This window comes from Artemia sp. Qi Xiang Cuo, chromosome 9 (assembly GCF_049724085.1).
Source record: "Artemia sp. Qi Xiang Cuo chromosome 9, ASM4972408v1, whole genome shotgun sequence".
Classification (NCBI taxonomy): Eukaryota; Metazoa; Arthropoda; class Branchiopoda; order Anostraca; family Artemiidae; genus Artemia; species Artemia sp. Qi Xiang Cuo.
Window position 1 is genome coordinate 44,036,967 of NC_142802.1, and position 20,596 is coordinate 44,057,562.

At 34.6% G+C, this 20,596-nt stretch overlaps 1 protein-coding gene across 4 annotated transcripts in view; it reads left to right on the forward strand.

The window, feature by feature from the left end:
- Nucleotides 1-445: 445 nt before the first annotated feature.
- The window catches only part of nsl1 (non-specific lethal 1), an 86,687-nt gene continuing 66,536 nt past the window's right edge, over nt 446-20,596 (forward strand). The window contains exons 1-2 of one of the 4 annotated variants that reach the window (XM_089094598.1): nt 446-464; nt 15,522-16,708. In XM_089094598.1, the coding sequence (XP_088950724.1) occupies nt 15,546-16,708 (1,163 nt within the window). In that variant the 5' untranslated portion in view covers nt 446-464; nt 15,522-15,545. The other 3 variants (XM_089094597.1, XM_089094596.1, XM_089094595.1) reach the window with 3 other exon arrangements.

Consider the following 20,596-nt stretch of genomic DNA (forward strand, 5'->3'; position numbering starts at 1 on the left):
GACATATTCATAACAATTGACTATTTTTTTATATTTTAATGTACATTGTTCTGTTTGTGAAATTTTTTCGTTGTTTCGTTTTTATTCTATATACTGATTCCACACCTAATTGAAAATAAAAATGCTGCATTTTTACATGACAATTTTCAACTTCTCTTGCAGGCTTCGCCTTCGCGCATTTTCGCTTCAGTCATCCGATAGAATTATCCGCTAGGTGGCTAGACCAATCAGTAAGCTTCAAATCTCCTTTGTTTAGGCGCCATTTTTAATATGATGAAATCGTTCGTCTGTTAAGTAGTCTGTAAAATTCTGATGAAAGGTCAGTTGAAATTGAAGAAATGTGAAGTAATAATAGCTTAAACAGCTAAAAACTACAAATCTTATTTTTAATATGATTATTCGCTCACATAGTGTCTAGTTTTAGGAAGTCATGCTGTCTTACTGCTCTTGCCACAGGAAAACAAGTTAGTTTATCAAAAGATGTTGTGTGATGACAGTGTTGCTGTAACTAGCCGAATTACGCTAGTAAACAAAACCTTTTAAATTTGGATTAAGGCCATTTGATTTTGGACCCTACTGCAGCCTAGTTGGTATAAATTGATGCTTCGGCAATCAATTATTCTTAAATTGAATAGGTTAGTGAATCAAGAATGATTGCACCCAGGAGGCTAGGTTTTAGGTAAAGTTCTACCAAAGACTTACGCATAAAGTGAATATACTGCTTGATGCCTTTTTTTATGCTGATTATTAATATAGTAATCATTTCTATCAGAAATGAATTTCAGCCCCCCCCCCCCCATATATATGACAATTCAGGGTATAGCCTATATTTCTACAACCTAACCCTGAATTGGCATATCGGGGGGGGGGGCTGAATTCATTTCCAATAGAAATGATTATTATATTTGTAATCAGCATAAAAAAAGGCATCAAATGGTGTAGGCCTAGGCCTATATGATTTTGTAGAACTTTACCAAGTTAGATTTTTAGAATCAGAAGACAATCAGCTTTCCATTAATATGCGAATAATACTGATACACTAAAAAGATATTTACATCAAAATAGGATAATTGGTAGGCCTATTTCCAAAAAGAGGTCTTTCTTTGTAAGTCAATAAACTAATCATTTTCAGTGAATAATCTTAAATAATTTTAATAATAAACATGTTGCTGCATAGCTTAGATTTTTAACTATTCATTGGCCTATACAAACCTTTTCAACTCTAATTTGATAACAAGATATGAGGTTTTAAGTTTTACATAATTTTGCTCAATTGGATACTGGTCTTTTCATTTCACTTGCTTGTCAAAACATAGACCACACATTGGATTTATGATGACAAATTACTCCCACTGGGCTGGCTCTAGTGAGAGATGATTGGGTCTACACTTGCATTGTGTCATACTGTAGTAAAAAAGGGACAGTCCAAAAACCCATTGCTATTTTTCCAAAATGCCAAAGAAAAGTGGTCTTTCCCAAAAAGAGGTCTTTTACCCTACACCATTCAATGCCTTTTTTTATGCTGATTACAAATATAATAGTCATTTCTATCGGAAATTAAATTCAGCCCCCCCCCTCTACGTGCCAATTCGGTTTGGGATTAGGCTAGGTTGTAGAAACATATAGCCTACACTGAATTGTCCTATATAGGGGGGGGGGCTTAAAGTCATTTCCAATAGGAATTATAATTATATTCGTAATCAGCATAAAAAAAGGCATCATGTGGTATATTCACTTTATGCATAAGTCAATAATATGATTTGGTAGAACTTTACCGGTTTTATTACTTTGCTTGGTAGGCTAGGCCTAGTTAAATGGGGATGAACAGAACACTGGGTGCAGTAAATTTTTTGTTATTCATATTATTGACTTACAAATAAAGTTTCAAAGTTTCATTTGTGAAGTTTCAAAGATATGCAAATACATCTCCTAACTAGTCTATAGAGACATTCATATGGTCTAAAATTCAGTAAATATTTACCAAATCATATTATTCACTTACAAATAAAGTGAATATACCACTTGATGCCTTTTTTATTTATTTATTTATCAGTACCAAGATACAGTAAGCTTTAACAAGCTTGTCACACTAAACAATTATAAAAAAGTCTATAACAATGTCAATGACATAACAAAAACATACAGTAGCTGAAAACATTGAAAACAATATTACTGAAACATACAATAGCATATCAACTTAACTGAAACATATCTGTTAATAATTGAAACCTACCAAAAAGTAAGCTTACAAAATAACTGAAAACACACTGTCACAAATCAGCTAATACATCTAATCTCAAAATGGATTGTGATAGGACCCAGTATAGAAATCTGTAGAGGCTAAACTACTTTTGAAAGACTGGACCATGGTACTTGCAACTATTTCTGATGGAAGTAAATTCCAAGTCTTCCACACTCAGCTAGACAGACAGTTTTGGCCTAATCTTTTGTGTGAACATGGTGGGTAAATTTTGTGTTGGTGTTGACGGGTACTACTGTATTCTGTAAAAGTGAAAAAATGAGTTGGTGTGGTATTATCAATATTCCTAACGATGTGGAATGTATTTATTAGGTCGGCTCTATCATGTCTGAACTGGAGAGAAGGCAACTGTAGTCTTTGCATTCTCTGGTGGTAAGGTAGATGACTCAGGTATGGTATGAGTTTGGTGGCCCTACGTTGAACTCTCTCTATCTCTCTTATTAAGAGGATACTATACTGATGAGCAATACTCAAGTACTGGACATACAGTGGATACATAAAGTGAAATCAGTGAATGAAGATTAAACTTAGAAAAAGTATGCCTTAGAAGTAGTAATTGGTAATTCACCTTCTGGGTGATATCCAATACATATTTATTAAATTTGAGACTTGAATCAAAACAAATCCCAAGGTCATGAACATATTCCACACTTGAAATTAATTTACCAACAATGAAGTAATGGTAATGTCAAGGGAGTCTATGCAAATAGTGCACAGCATTGCACTTGGTTTCATTAATGAACATAGAGTTTGCAGTACATCACTGGCCCAGAGCAACCAAATCCTCTTGAAGTAAAGAAATCTCATGTTCACTCATGACTGACCTGTAGATTTTTTACATCATCTGCAAACATTTTTATGGTTAAATTCCTAACAACGCCTGGCAAATCATTGATAAAAAGGCAGAAGAGTACTGGCCCAAGACAACTGCTTTGTGGAACTCCACTTATGACGGACATGGATAATGACAGAGCATAATCTACTGCAACTCCTTGGGTTCTATTTGTAAGATAATTTGTTATCCATGATTCAGTTTATGGGCAATACCATAACGTTGACATTTATTTATCAGAAGTGGAATGGAAATTTTCTCAAATGCTTTGGAAAAGTCAATATAAATACAATCAAACAAAATACCATTATCAGCCATCAATTGAAAATCATGAATCACCTCAAGAAGTTGTGTGTTACAAGATTGTCGTTTACAGAAACCATGCTGAGCAGAATACCATAAATTATTTTCCTCAAAATATGCCTGGATTCTACTCACCACAACAAAAGATTGATGTATTTGAAATTGGTCTGTAATTATTGAAATGGGACTTTGAACCATTCTTGTACAATGGCCTAATGATAGTTCTTTTCCAAGCTGAAGGACATTCACCAGATGAGAGACAAAGATTAAAGAGATATGTGAGTGGTCAAGCAAGCACTGATGTAAGTTCACTTAACATCACATTGGAAAATCCGTCAATATCTGGTATTTTTTCTCGATCAAGATTTCGGAGTGTCAGATAAACCTGCTGGACTGTAAACTCTGAATCATCAAATTCTTTTGTTAAATCTGGAGGAATAAACTGAGTGTGTGTTTGAGTAAAAACTGAACCGGAAGTGGATGATGGGGATTGTGAAACTTGATTCCTTCTCATATATTTCCAAAATCTTTTTGGGCAACTTTGGACTGATGCTATAACATTTCTCTCCACCTATTGACGATTTAAACGAAGGAATTTAGTTGCTCTATTTCTAGCTCTTTTATAATTTAACCAAGAATCTAAGGTTTTAAATCTTAAATGATCACGCCACGTATCACCTTTTTCTTTTAGCATTTGTCCAATATACCAAGGAAGGATCTGTCTATTTTTGAAAAACTGTCTACTAGTATATATTGGTACATATTGATCTTTACCTTCTATAAGGGCCTGCTTAATAAAATCAAAAGATGCATCAACAGTAGCATTACATTGCTGTAACTCCTCTCGTATAGAAAAAGATGAAATATAATCTGAAAATGCAATGTAATTTCCTCTATCATAATCATATTTGGGAGAATGATTTGGAATATCAGAACAACCTACCACACAATTTAGTGATATCACCAATACCAAATGATCACTTTTTCCTAGTGGTGGCAAAAACTCAACACTAGCAACATCATCTGGTGATTTTGTAATTACACGGTCTAAAACTGAAGGGGTTGAATTAGTGCGCAAATGAGTAGGGTTTTGAATGTGCTGATACAAATAATGCTCATGTAAAATTTCTAGGAATTGATTTTCAAATGACTCATCAGAAAGTTGTGTTGTACTCGATGTCCTATCAATAGAAGGTAGGTTAAAGTCACCAACTACTAGAAACTTAGAACTAGATAAAGAGACAGTGGATAAATACTGCAATATTTTTCTATTATTAAGTGAAGACAATTCACAAACACTAGGACTACGATAAATGGCTACAACTCTAAAAGTAATTGAGGACCCGGGTAATTTCACATCAACTACCAGGGCCGTATCCAGGATTTTTGTTCAGGGGGGGTTTTACTAATTGTTGACTTTTTTTTGGGGGGGGTTACTAATTTTTGACTCAGTTTTCGACTAATTTTACTGATTTTTACCTAGGTTTTACTAATTTTCGACTTATTTTCGAGTCGGTCGAAAATTTCGGGGGGGAGCCAAACCGGGTAACCCCCCCCCCCCCCCTGGATACGGCCTTGTCAACTACTAAGGATTCACTTATAATTGAAGAAATTGGGTCATTAACTTCAATATACTTTAATGAGGCATGAATATAAATGAAAATTACACGCTTATAATTAGTATTTATAATGAGATTATAATCAGGCACTTGCTGGAAAAATACATCTGGGTGCTGGCAGTTCTTTGGTAGTGATTCTGTAATAACAATAACATGGGGTTTGCGGGTTGATATTAGGGCTTGAAATTCATCAATTTTTGTAAATAAACAGTCTGCGTTTGTATACAGAACAGATAAATTACTTTGTTTGTTAAAACTATATAGAGGTAGGGAATACGGTTTTAAAGGGCCATTCTGTTCTTTGGGGTAATGACTCCCTGTTTTAGCACGTTTTTTATCACTATACAACCATTTTTAATTCCTAAATTTTGCTCACCAGCAGCAGCTCTTTTCTTGATTTCTTCTACTAATTCTTCTTCTGTGTAGCCAGTCTTCTTTTGAGGTATCAGCATAGAAACGAATGTCTCCCTTTTTAATGCGGGACTGTGTTAGGATGTCAATTTTAGATTTAAAGGAACTGACTGAGAACAGTAATGGATCTGGTCGATTGGATGAGGTGGGAACATTTGAGTTGGGGTTAGTGCTTGTCAGCCTTTGCAAATTGGTCACTGCACCTACATCAATTTGAAACCTGTTTTTAAGAAAAACAGGTAAGAAAAACATTGGAAAATCCATCAATATCTGGTGCCTTTCCTGGATCAAGATTTTGGAGTGTCAGATAAACCTGCTGGACTGTAAACTCTGAATCAACAAATTCTTTTGTTAAATCTGGAGGAGTAAACTGAGTGTGTGTTTGAGTAAAGACTGAACCGGAAGTGGATGATGGGGATTGTGAAACTTGATTCCTTCTCATATATTTCCAAAATCTTTTTGGGCAACTTTGGACTGATGCTATAACATTTCTCTCCACCTATTGACGATTTAAACGAAGGAATTTAGTTGCTCTATTTCTAGCTCTTTTATAATTTAACCAAGAATCTAAGGTTTTAAATCTTAAATGATCACGCCACGTATCACCTTTTTCTTTTAGCATTTGTCCAATATACCAAGGAAGGATCTGTCTATTTTTGAAAAACTGTCTACTAGTATATATTGGTACATATTGATCTTTACCTTCTATAAGGGCCTGCTTAATAAAATCAAAAGATGCATCAACAGTAGCATTACATTACTGTAACTCCTCTCGTATAGAAAAAGATGAAATATAATCTGAAAATGCAATGTAATTTCCTTTATCATAATCATATTTGGGAGAATGATTTGGAATATCAGAACAACCTACCACACAATTTAGTGATATCACCAATACCAAATGACCACTTTTTCCTAGTGGTGGCAAAAACTCAACACTAGCAACATCATCTGGTGATTTTGTAATTACAGGGTCTAAAACCGAAGGAGTTGAATTAGCGCGCAAACGAGTAGGGTTTTGAATGTGCTGATGCAAATAATGCTCATGTAAAATTTCTAGGAATTGATTTTCAAATGACTCATCAGAAAGTTGTGTTGTACCTGATGTCCAATCAATAGAAGGTAGGTTAAAGTCACCAACTACTAAAAACTTAGAACTAGATAAAGAGACAGTGGATAAATACTGCAATATTTTTCTATTATTAAGTGAAGACAATTCACAAACACTAGGACTACGATAAATGGCTACAACTCTAAAAGTAATTGAGGACCCGGGTAATTTCACATCAACTACCAGGGCCGTATCCAGGATTTTTGTTCAGGGGGGGTTTTACTAATTTTTGACTTTTTTTGGGGGGGGGGGTTACTAATTTTTGACTCAGTTTTCGACTAATTTTACTGATTTTTACCTAGGTTTTACTAATTTTCGACTTATTTTCGAGTCGGTCAAAAATTTCGGGGGGGATTCAAACCGGGTAACCCCCCCCTGGATACGGCCTTGTCAACTACTAAGGATTCACTTATAATTGAAGAAATTGGGTCATTAACTTCAATATACTTTAATGAGGTATGATTATAAATGAAAATTCCATGCTTATAATTAGTATTTATAATGAGATTATAATCAGGCACTTGCTGGAAAAATACATCTGGGTGCTGACAGTTCTTGGGTAGTGATTCTGTAATAACGATAACATGGGGTTTGCGGGTTGATATTAGGGCTTGAAATTCATCAATTTTTGTAAATAAACAGTCTGCGTTTGTATACAGAACAGATAAATTACTTCGTTTGTTAATACTATGTAGAGGCAGGGAATACGGTTTTAAAGGGCCATTCTGTTCTTTGGGATAATGGCTCCCCGTTTTTGTCACTATACAACCATTTTTAATTCCTAAATTTTGCTCACCAGCAGCAGCTCTTTTCTTGATTTCTTCTACTAATTCTTCTTCTGTGTAGCCAGTCTTCTTTTGAGGTATCAGCATAGAAACGAATGTCTCCCTTTTTAATGCGGGACTGTGTTAGGATGTCAATTATAGTTTTAAAGAAACTGACTGAGAACAGTAATGGATCTGGTTAATTGGATGAGCTGGGAGCATTTGAGTTGGGGTTAGTGCTTGTCAGCCTTTGCAAATTGGTCACTGCACCTACATCAATTAGAAACCTGTTTTTAAGAAAATTTTGTAAGAACTCATTGGTCATTGGTTTGGGGTGGAACACCATATGCAACTAAATTCATACGTCTTTTCAGTCTGTCATTTTTTTGTAGCACCATCTTTTGAACTTCAGTTTTTAGCTTATCAACAATGGTATGATTGACCATTTCCTCAACATTGGCCATGGACACCTTAGATGAGATAATATTTTCTAGACTCTGAACTCTAGCATTAATACCTTCAAGAGAGGTACGAATTTCATTTTGAAAACCAACATGCATAGTTTTCATTTCACTACAGTGCTCATTAAGAGCTGACTTCAGCAGCTGGGGAAGTTCTTGCTGGGCTGAACCTCTAGATTTACACATGGGGCATACCCAGGTGCTACCAAGTCGGTCATTCATTTTTACAAAGATATCATATTCAGAAGAGGACATTGATAGGCATTGTGCACATAACCATTGGTCACATTTATCACATTGTATAGCACAGGAACTGTTGTCAAGTAAACACCAAGCAACAGCACATTTATCAATGCCTTTTTCAGGAGTAATTGGTTTCTGACGTTTGTTACTTTGTGGAGGGGGTATCACACTGGTAATAGGCTACTAAACTGGCTGTAATTTCAGGACTTCCAGCAGGTGTGCAGATTCTATAATCAATAATCAAGTATACTGAAGCCACCACAACTATAGGCTACTAGGCAGCTGTCACAACTATAGGCTACTAGTAAACATAGCCAGCAATAATGCTCTTTCCAAATATAATACTCATTTTTGTTGGAAATGAATTTGACCCCCATCCCTATATATACCAAGCCAGGGTTTATATTTGCACATTAGGGGGGGGGGGGTAAATTTTATTTCTGATGTAAATGGGAGGTAAGTTTAAACTTTAACCCCACCCACCTAATGTGCAAATATATACCATGAATTGGTATATATAGGGGTGGGGGTAAAATTCATTTCCAACAAAAATGAGTATTATATTTGGAAAGAGCATAAAAAAAGGCATCAAATGGTATATTCACTTTATTTGTAAGTCAATAATATGATTTGGTAAATATTTACCTAAAATTCTTCTCAAATATCTGGAATTGCATTTTTAAGACTAAAACCAGAGAAAAAGGAACTGAAAATTAAGGTATAGGCTAGTGTTATTTTTTTCAAAATTCCAATAGGAGATGAGGTGAGATATGAGATATACATTTATTAAAAAAGAAAACAAACACTATTCGCCTTTCGCCTGCCAAGAAAGGCAATAAGCTTGAAAGGACAAGCGAGGTTATCACTCTCAGCTAATTAAACCTGTCAATTAGGGTGAAAAACCAGTATCCAATTGAGCAAAATTATTTGAAAATAAAACCCCTCACACCTTGTTACCAAAGAGAAATTGAGAAAAATTGTATATAGGCTATTGATCAATAGCTAGATATCTAAGCCATGCCTCAATATGATTATTAGCCTATTAAAGTTATTTACGATCAAACACTTAAAATTATTAGTTTATTGACTTTTTTTGAAATACCAATTGTCTTATACGAGTATTAGGGCTGTTTTTTAGCACTAAGATCTTTCATCTTTCTGCAAAGATTACCATTTTTTCTACTCATCTTTGTTCTAAGATCATACAGCTCACTCATGTTATCAAAAAGCACAAAAGACGCCCTCTTTCTGCCATATAGAGCAATGATGAGAGAACTTTGATGATATACTCATCATTGTTGTCAGACTGCTGATCAGAGCAGAATGATGAAAGATGTTTGCATAAAAATTACAAAAGATGTAAGATCTTAGCACATTGATGAGTGAAAAAACAGCCCTATTGATGTTTATATCCTTTCAGTTTTTCAGTTTTATTCACATATTAAGAGAAAGCTAATTTTCTTCTGATTCTAAAAATGCAGCTTTTATTGCTTGATATCTATTCTAGATCACAAATATTAAATAATATTTTTTCTTTTCAATCACTTTTCAAAAAAAGAGACCACATTTTTAATTTATGCTGACATTTTTGGTGAATTTCACCAAGAAGGTGGGGCTCTTGTTACTACCCTTACATTGCATCATGCTTTAGTAAAATGAGGGTGGTCCAAAAACCTATCTCTATTTTTATGGGGTGCCCAAGAAAAGTGGTCTGTCCCACGCCTACTGCTCATATTTGAAATTTGGCAGATTAAAGGTTATGTTTAGTTTAGCTACTTGCTTTTTCTTATTTATTTCTGTGATTCAATGTGGTAACATAGACAAAATGTGACACAGCCCTAAAAACAGCATGATTTTGAAACAGCCAAAATAAAAATTTTAGAAAAATAATGACATTCAGGTAAGAATGTCAGCAAAAGTGTTTTTATTTTGATTTCCTTGATGCATGAATAAAATGGTATAGTAATAAAATTCTTACAGTAGGCCTAGTCTCGGCTGAAGATTCTTTGGGAGATGGAACACAGCAAAAACACAAGATTGGCCCCATTTCAACCTCTTTCCAAATGTATAGGTTGCTATCTCAACAGCTGTACCCCCCCCCATGATAGAGGCAGATATAAAGATAGACTATTTACAAAATGAAAAAAAAAACATTATAATAACAACGCTTTTACTTTGTAATATATAAATATTTGTTGAATCTTATTTTCAGGGTCTCTTTCACTTTAGTCCACATTTTTCAAGTTTTGTGTGTAGTCTAGAGCAGTGAACAGCAACCTGCAGCTTGCAAGATGTATGCAGCTCTTTTGTCATCCAAAAATGGGTCTTGAAAAAATCTTTTGTCATACTTATTATGAATGTTTCTCAATCAAAAAGAGCTATAAGAAAAAAACAAATATAAATTCAGTGAAGCTTATTTTTCACAAGCCTGTCATGATGAATAATTGAGAATTAGAGGTTCTCCACATAATTCATATTCAAATGCTCACAGCAGCATATTTTAAAGTTTGCAGCAGAACTTTGGTATATAGTACATGGGTAATATTGCTGCTTTACTTTTGCATGCATCATGTCCCATTCTGCTATGAAATTGCTTATGAGAGAATTGGTGCTTGAATTTTGCTGTGCAAAGAATGAGAGAAAACAGCTTGAGGACCAAGGTGATCAATGGATTTGAATTCTGAGGTGTACTAGGTTTACTTGTGCAGTAAAGCACTGTATTTGACATCAGTCAAATCTTATTGATTGCTATCAGTTTGGTGTTAAGTTGAAAATACACTGTATTGTGTTTAACATTATGAGGTTTGTTTTGCAAAGGGCTTTGACCTGCTTCAATACTGCTTTCTAGGGCTATAATGAAAGAAAGATTGAGGTGGCTGAGGTGGCTAGATGTTAGTAATCTTCAAAAAGCAGATGAAGATTTGCTAGTTGTTTTTCCAGAGAAATGGCTTACAGATTGTTCTGGGTACCCGACTGACTGACTGTGTTTCAAACAGTAGGCTGTATGAAAAATGTAGTTCAATACTGCTTTCTAGGGCTATAATGAAAGAAAGGTTGAGGTGGCTGAGGTGGCTAGGTGTTAGTAATCTTCAAAAAAAATTTACCAGATCCCAACCCAATCAGGGTGGAAAAATAAGTTTATAAAAATTGTTGGTTTGATTCAAGGGCGGATCCAGGATTTTTTTTTCAGGGGGGGGGGTTACTAATTTCGGACTCAGTTTTGGACAAATTTTACTGATTTTTACCTAGGTTTACTTTTTTTTCAATAAAAGTACCAAAAAAGGGACTTTCAATGCTCCCCCCCCCCCAAAGAAAAACACATTTTTTAAAATATGGTGGGGTGTTTGGTGTTTGGTTTCCCCCAAACTAACAACAATTGTGCCACATGTCCCTCAAATAGTGCCAGATAAAGCCCTGAGTAACATCTATAGGCCTATTTGTATTTTTCATTTCTTGAATTGTTGTCTCTTTGCTTATGGGCTTTTCATTCTTAATCTATTCAATATCAATACGTCATTGAAAAAGAATGTGAACAGTTGGATAAATAAAATATTCAAGACTTGTTGAAAAACATTGACATAAATCAAAGGAAACTTGAAAATCTGATTAGTTAAAACTTTTTGTGTATTATTGCGTAGAAATTTTATTATTGTGGTATTTTTTTGTACTTTTGCATGCAGCCATCTAGCTCCATTGGGAGGTTGGGCAAAACGAATGAACTTTTAGAGGTTTTGCAAGTTCAGGGTGCTAGAATAGGTTTGAAAAATTATGTTAAGAAGACTAAGTCACTAAGGCTAGGAATAAGTAAAGATGAAAAGGTGACATTGTGTAACGAAATGATAGATCAGGTGGTTAGCTTCATTAACCTTGGTAGTATTATTAGTAAAGATGATGGGAGCAGTGAAGATGTTAAAAGTAGAATAGCCAAGGCTCAGGGTGTTTTTTCACAGTTCTGCAAACCAAGATTAGAATATTAGAAGCTACAGTAATGACAGTGGTCAAATATGGCTCTGAAGCATTGGTGCTCCAAAAAGCGGATGTAGATTTGTTATTTGTTTTCCAGAGATATTGCCTACAGATTGTTCTGGGTACCCAGCTGACTGACTGTGTTGCAAATAGTAGGCTGTATGAAAAATGTAGTTCAATACTGCTTTCTAGGGCTATAATGAAAGAAAGGTTGAGGTGGCTAGGGCACGTTGTGTGGATGAAGGATGACAGATTACCGAAGATTGTTCTTTTTGGCCAACCGTCTAGGGCTAAATGGAAAGCAGGTCGTGCATATCTGTGTTGGCCTCAGGCGGCTTGGTACTGTGGTGAGTTGTTAGTAGTAGTAGTAGTAGTATTGGAAGGGTGGGGTGATTGGGTGCATTGTTGCAATGGTGATCACTATATTGTTGCCGTTTGGGGAATCAAACGGCACTATTCTTCTGTTTTTATAGGGTTTCCTTTGGAACAGCCCACAGACTTGGCTGAGAAAACCTGAACTAGATTTTCTTTAAAATACTCATTCAAATGCATAATTACTAGAAAAGTGAGAAAGATGTAAATATTTCAAATGTGGAAACATTATGGGTAAATATATTGTTTCAAAACATCAAATGCAACCATTGAAAAACATGGACCAAAGTGGAATGGATCCTGAAAATATAATTAATGTAAGTCATCTGCACATTATTCAGTAAGAATTTGTGTTATTTCAGGAATTTTATAGCCTTATCAGGAATTCCTTATTAAGAATTTTATCAGGCTGTGTGTAGCCTTGGCTTATATCTACCATCATTTGAGGTTGTGTGCACTTGTTATGACAGGGAAGATTACATTTGGAATTGTGGGGAATTGAATGGTACTTCTCTTTTGCTATTATATTATTTGTAGTTCAATAGAGGAACCTTGGTGCACACTTACCCTAATTCCATTTTGAACTCTGTTGTTACTTACTTTTTTTAAAACTCAACTCACCAACATGTTTGTCATGCAAGTTTGTTAAATTCATAAGCCATTTTTTAATCACTTACGAATATTCAATTACTTTTAAACTTATCAGTATATGCACTCCTGATGACAGTGCGATACATCAAAATTCTCTTCTCTCCTACCACAGTTCATATAATTATCCAGTAAGCTTATCACAGATCATTTTTTGTCTTCGTTCTCGGTGCGAACAAAAAGCTCCTCCCACTTTTTTGTGCAGTTATTAATAGCGAATTTCCACTTGTTTCCGATTGTTTCGCGTAAAGTGCATTATTCGTAATAGCGGGTTTCCACTTGTTTCCGATTGTTTCGCATCTGACTTGTCTACCCGTGAAAAGATCTGACGCCGCTTATGTTTCTATGTTCTCTGGAGGACTCGCACCCCGGTCCGGGTTTTTATAATGGGTGAGATAGGGAATGATCATACTGGATAATTATATGAACTGTGTCTCCTACACTCCCACTCAATTATGCAAGAGTTGATAATGCAGTGGGAAGAACACTTGCCTATGGCCATGGTAACATAGGTTCGTATCTTAGTTGAGACAAGTTTTTGTTGTAGAAAAGACTTTCTAGTCTTAGAAAAGAGTAATATTATGAGTTTTTTAAAGTAGAATAAAAAATAGAAATTTTTTTCTGAGAATCCCTTCATTTTCACTTATCACAGGTTTTTGAAAAAAAAAACTTCTTTTTTTAGTTCATTTTGAAAACGTGTTTAAGAAAAAAATTACTAGTAGAATGAATATATCAGATGGAAAAAGAAAGAAAGAATAATACCCTAAATAATGAAAACCCATTAAATATGTAAAGTGTTGTAGTCTGGGATTAAGGGAGCTGGGGTGTGATTGTGATGGTAATGATTATTACATTTAAAAAGAATATTAAATGGTATACTTCTTTCTTTCTGGTCTCTTTTACCAAAAACAAATGGAACCATGTGTCACCATACACTTTTAACCCCCTTTTAGGGCTCAAAATTGGAATCTGGAATGATAGCAATTAGCATGTTTGGAAAACGTGTCAAAAGACACATTGACTGATATGTTCATATTTTATCTGGTAAATTAATTGATAGCTATGCAAAACAGATTATATATTAGTTACATATCTAAAATTTTATATATATATATATATATATATATATATATATATATATATATATATATATATGTATATATATATATAATATAGTACCCTGGCACGGCTACGCGGTAGGCTTGTATATATTGATTCTTGTTGTCACTTGTCTTGTAACCGCAGACAATGAGAACTTTGTTGCTTGTCTTCTAATCACAGACAATGTTCATCTTGATGTAATGGTGTCACCATAGGTTTGCTATAACCACCCTGGGAAAAATACGAATTATTCTTAAAGCTGTGACCTATTTATATCGTTTTTGTGGCCAGAAATTTTGATATGCCAGTTTTAAGAAAAAAAAACTAACAACTATGTAGCTGATTTTGAGGCCAGGACCCTGCACTCGTCACACAGAAAGCTTGAATATATTGATTCTCGCTGTCGCTTGTTTTCTAACTGCAGATGAAATGTGAACTTCTTGATGTCTTGGCATCAGATTAAGGATTGATGCCACCGGGGTGGGAAAACTACTAAAAACCATATAATTCTAATAAAAAGATGTGTTCAATAAATACACAGTTTCTTGTATAAAGGGAGTATATATATATATATATATATATATATATATATATATATATATATATATTCGTTATTTTTTGTTTTAAGTCATGTGGTGTCAAATAAGCAATAATAAGTGAGTTACGAAAGTCTGACGTGAATACAATTCCTCCTTTCTGATAATGCATCAAAGAATCATCCATTTTATAGAATTCGTTTTCTTCTGGAACTCGTTGTGATTCTCACTTTCGTGAGATCATCACGTTGTGATCATCACTCGTTTGTGATGTATTTGTTGTGATACTGGTTGTCAAATGTCTTCTAGCTGCTGATCTTGCCTGTGCTTCTTTTTCTTGCATCATTACCTCTGACTTTTTTCAGTTGAATTAAGAGATTCTGTTGTGAATTCAAATCCTACTCCCTGCTGGTTCCTTACAGACACCAAAATAACACGTTCCTTATTCAATTGCAATTTTCTGTTAAGTACTTTGTCATCTTGTGTAATTTTGAATGCATCATAGATAATAAAAACAATACGACCACTCCTGGGGCAGAAATGGTGCAATTTATGCTCTTGAAATGTGCTTATAAGTATGACGTCACATAGGATGTTATTTTCCGAAATAAATGCTCTAAACAAATTTTCTCAAAGTCATGACCCCTCTAAATTGTTCTTACAGACCAGAAAATCCCAGAATGCTAATTTCCCCCTAAATTATTACTTGTTTAAAGAGTATATATATGTTTATATATATATATATATATATATATATATATATATATATATATATATATATATATATATATATATATATATTATACTTAATTACTAGTCAAAGCATCATAAAAGTTTTGCCTTTAACCTAGGATTTTGTATTATATATATTAACTACGTGTTATTTTTACTTAGTCTTCTTTGCTGTGCGGATGGTATATGTCAAGTATTTCATTCAGACTTCTTGCTGCGGGCCTTGCAATGGTCCCAGCTCTTAGTGAACTACAACAGGAATTAAAAATCTCATCTCCAAACCATATCATTGATTCAAGTAAACTTGATATTGTAGATATTGGGAAAACGCAGTTGAACCTTGATTTTAGGCACTGTGAATATTTCCATACAATTCGTGAACTAAGGCATTCAAGCAAGGAATATCCATGTTTAGATCCAAGAAAATTGAATGGAATTCTTAGTCCTGAGAAAGAAAACTGTAATGGTGAGCCCCAAAAACTGATCAGTGTGGATACAGAAATGTGCTTGAATGAGAATAAAACAATAAGTAAATCCATAACCATGGGTCATATTGAAAGAGAAATGAATGAAAATTCTGAAAGGAAACGTGAAGACCACAGTGAAATAGACAGGTATCTTGAAAATATGGACTCTATCAGTGCACCCAACCATGTTGACGATATTTTGGATGTCATTGTTGATCCATCTAAATTCGAGCCTGCATCATCACAAGATATACTAGCAGTTCTAGATAGTCTTAATACTCCTCCCCTATCTTGTGAAAATGGAGATACTAAAGATGAACCTGAAGGAGTTGCAGAAAAACAAGACAAAGATGTATGTGTTTCTAGTGAAAAATCATTAGTTCAATACGACCTTAACTCCAAGCACATGGAGCTACTTGAGCGGAAGAAAAAGTTAACTGCCAGATTCAGACGGATTGCTGTACATGAAACTTTAAAGCATATCTCCTCAGAAATGAAGCTGTTCATGCACTATACAGAAAATAGTTCAAGACTGAAAGAAATCCGTGAGAAAATGTCAAAGTTTGGTCAAAATGAGTGTAATATTAAAGATACAAATGAAGAATGTAAGCTCCGAAAGTACCAATATTTTGGAGCTGGAAAGTGTAAAAGCAAAGAAGAACCAAAAATGGAAGTTAAATTAAATGACAAGATTGGGCGAAATATTAAGGATGTGTCTGAACGGTGGCTGTGGAACTTGAAGTCACTTAAAGTGACAAATGACAATTATGCCACAGATAGCAGCTCCGGTGGTGAATCTGATAACGAGGATGATCAGTTTTTTGATAAATGTGATAAAAAAGAAGGTGAAGGCTTGCAAAAAGAAGACCTCTATAGAGTTCTGTAAGTCGTTACTTTTTTATATTTTGGAAGTTTTTCCTCCCCAAATGCTAATAAAAAAAATACATCACGATTTGTAATAAGTAATGGCTAAAAGCACCTAATCTTGTTTCATTTTTATGTGGATTTTCTCAATTAAGGAAATAAAGCTTTTTTGTTAATAGTATTCAATTATTTTAGGGCTGGCCCCTATGTTCGTCTTGCCTATTATAATATCTTTTTACTTACATTACACATATTTTGTTGTTGTAATTGGAGGCTGCAATCTAAACTGTTTATGATTGTGAGGTCGAATATGTCATTGTCAGTGCCTGCTTGATCCCAACAACATTACCTGGGATTGGAATGAGGCCTATAACAAGAATATTATTATTAACGCAAGCATTATGTTGGCAATATTTTTTCTTCTTTTTTCATATGTCTATCTATCAGTCTAGATAGACAAGGTGATTTTTTTTTCTTTTTTGACTTTAAGAATTGTCCCCCAGAAAATAACCTTAAGAAACCCAGAGTACTGCTAAAAAATGGGACTTACTGCCAGTGCAGTTTATAAAGGAAATCTAGATTATGGCAGTGTGCTTGTTTGAGCAGTTATGTTTCATTAGAACAAATTCTCCTTAATTTCTGATAAAACATCTTTTTGGTATTTTTGTTGAAAAAATTGCTCCTGTCCCATAGATTTTGAAAAGTAATTTTCTTGTATTTACTTCATTAAAAAAAAAATATGAAAAGAGAATCCTTGTATCCCACATTTTTGTAAATTGGTGCCTCCAATTCTTGGCCTGAAGTTTTCTTTGGGGCTCTTTGTAATGTATCGATGCTTTCTACTCAGTGGACCATTAAAAACCTCTATAAAATACTGTAAAGCTGATATTAGAATGATGTATCAAACCAAAATCATTTAAGTGGAATGAACTGTAAACAAAGAGAAGACACATGCTAATTGTTACTAAAACCCTCAAAGACAGGATTTTTTTATCAATGCTTATGCAAACCTGTTTATGGTGATTTTAATGAACTTATGCGGACTGTTTGTTTTTTTTTTTTTTTTTTTTTTTTTTTTTTTTTTTTTGTAGTGATGTTTGTGTTCAAAGATGCAAGTTTGGGTAGTAGTATGACATGGTCAAGGTCTATAAAGTAGCAACTATGAACAGTTCAGTCTGATGCAAAAGATTTTCTGATAAAATGAATCCCTTGTAGCTGTTTATAGTAAAAAGAAGCTTTCCAAACAAGCTTTTTTCATATTTGAAAGAAAGTAGTTTAGCTAGATGGATTCAACCTTCTGGGGCTAGGCAGATGTAAAGCATTCTTTCAGCACTCTAAGAGAGTACATGTGCAAATGATCAGTTAGCAAGGAGGTTAGTCTCAGAGGAACACAAATGATTATATTTTTGCATCTTCATAACAACCTTGGCTAATACAGCATCAACAATAAAACGAGGGAACAGAAGTGGGATTTATAAGGCTGTAACTTTGCGGTTACGAAATCTTATATCGAATTCTTCACATAGTTGTTTGAGGTAAGGGGAAAAGACAAAGACTTTGTAAAAAAGAAGAGAAGTGTTTGAAGAGGAGAATCACCAACGTTGGCGTCTTGGTATTGAGGTGGGTATCCCAACACTTTCAGCTGTCTGGACTGCTATTGTACAAACCGAACATGCTACGTCCTCCATTAAAGCCAATTCCAACTAAATTCTTCCCGCGGATAACTAAATCAGACTTCCCGCGGATAACTAAATCAGCTTCGCCCTGTGCACGCCTGACCTGCAACTCCTTATATAACTGCTCTTTTCTGACGGTCAGTCTTGGAGACATCATTTCGGAACTGAATCGTACCTTGCCCTTTTCTTTCGTAAGACTTGTAAAATCTGCTTCTTAGTCTTGAAATCTGAGACTGAGAATAATATGCGAACAGGCCTTTTTCGGTATTGGTAATTACAACTTAGCTTTGCTGACTCCTCAGACGACGGACATTAGAGACGCTTATGTTAGGGAGCTCATAATCACTCGCAAGGTATTTTTTTATGTAAATTTCATTATTTGTCTGAGGGGGAACACCAAAAACAACAATATTTAATTTGCGACGCTGACGGTCTCTATCATCTGCAACCATCTGTTTAACTTTGGTTTCAAGCTGCATCTCAAGATCTTTTTCAATGTCTGAATCTCCGACTCAACCAAATTCTGAACAGAGTCCTTGTCAAACGAGGGAGACTGATCAAGGGTTGCAAACTTCTTTCAACATTACCAAAACGGTTTCCAATGTCAGATGTTAGCTGTTCTCGCAGTTCGGCAAATGCTTCTTTCACTGCATCTTTAACTTTGGTGTCCACTTCATTTACTGCACTAAGAGTTGACCGAAATGGTTTTTGAATATCGTCCAAAGACGCCCCACCTGCACAAAGAAAAGCCGTCAAAACACAAGTTGTGTTCCGCTATGCAAAAAGTGGGGTAGCATAGTAGCAATTTTACTTACCAGTTGTCATGGCCTAGTAAATTTGTTGGCAGATTTTGTCTGAAAATACCAGTGCTTCCTCTATCCCCGAATTTTAGTGGATTTTCCCAAAAATCTGTCTGCTCGAAAAAAAATCGGTTCCTCCGAAATCCCCTTTCTTTCAGGGTTGCCACCCCTAATGACTTATCGCTAGTGACAATCTACCCCTAGTAAATATCACTCACTTAACTTGACATATTTGTTTCACTACTTTCCACAGTCTGGTTACGTTCAGTGTTATTTTGAGTATCGATGCTTAAATTTTGTTTCTTTTGGTATTCTGTTTAATTTTCAAAAATCTGAATATATAACAGAGTTAGATTGAAAAACGATTTTAAAATGAAAAAGGGAAAGCATGGTACCTATGCAGAGAGAGGGGAAAGGATTTCATGATAGGTGAGGAGATATTTTCATTATTCAGCTATAAGTTAGATGAACATACCACTCGACAACTTTTTTTTTATGCCCTTTCAAAATATAACCGTCGTTTTACTCAGAAATTAAATGGACCCTATAAGATGATACCTTTTTCTCTGGCTTCCGTAATTTAGTTTGAGTCTTATATTCTTTTATTCTAGGTTTTGGGTCTGAATATATAAGAGAGTTAGATTGAAAAATTATTCTAAATGACTACAAAAAGATTTAATAGGCCTAAGAGTGAATAAAAAAATTATTCACTTTGTAACTACAAAAAGATTTAAGAATTTCATAACTTCTCTTAGGTATTAAAGAAAGTTAAAGCATTACTACAGTTAGGATTTATAATTAAACTATTTTATTAGAATTTGAAGTGAAATAAGGTTGAGGTTTATGATAAAGGTTGAATACTGTTAGTGATGTTGTCAGGTTCGTCATCATAGCCGACAATATTTAGGCTATACATCTACACCCAGTAGAAAACTGATCTTGACATTTAGCACCAATGCAATGCTATTATAGGGCTAATTTGTTTCATTCTTAATATTAAATTTTTCTTGGACAGTTAAAAACATAAAAAAGGGAAAATGATGTGTAAAGCTGCAATAAAAACGGCCATTCATTGATAATCTGGCATGGAATGCCAGGAATGAAATTAGCCGAGTAACTTCTACCTTTGCCTAAACAACTGGAACAGTAGGAGTCAAATCACCATCTTCATCAAGTACATGTAATGTTTTTGAAGAAAATGGTAAAGAGATTGTAGACAGTTTTGTTTCGCCATTAAGATACCTGTCAATAAATATTGCACTTTCTTTCTAAATATCCCAGAGTCATGTCGAGTAAAGTAGTAGAAACAAAGTTTACGCAGCTTTCAACCCGATCAAACGTAACCACATTAAGTATGAGATATGGTTTGCTGGATACTCGAGCAAAAGAACGGAATGACCAAGGGAATGAAAATTATCCACTAAAGAATT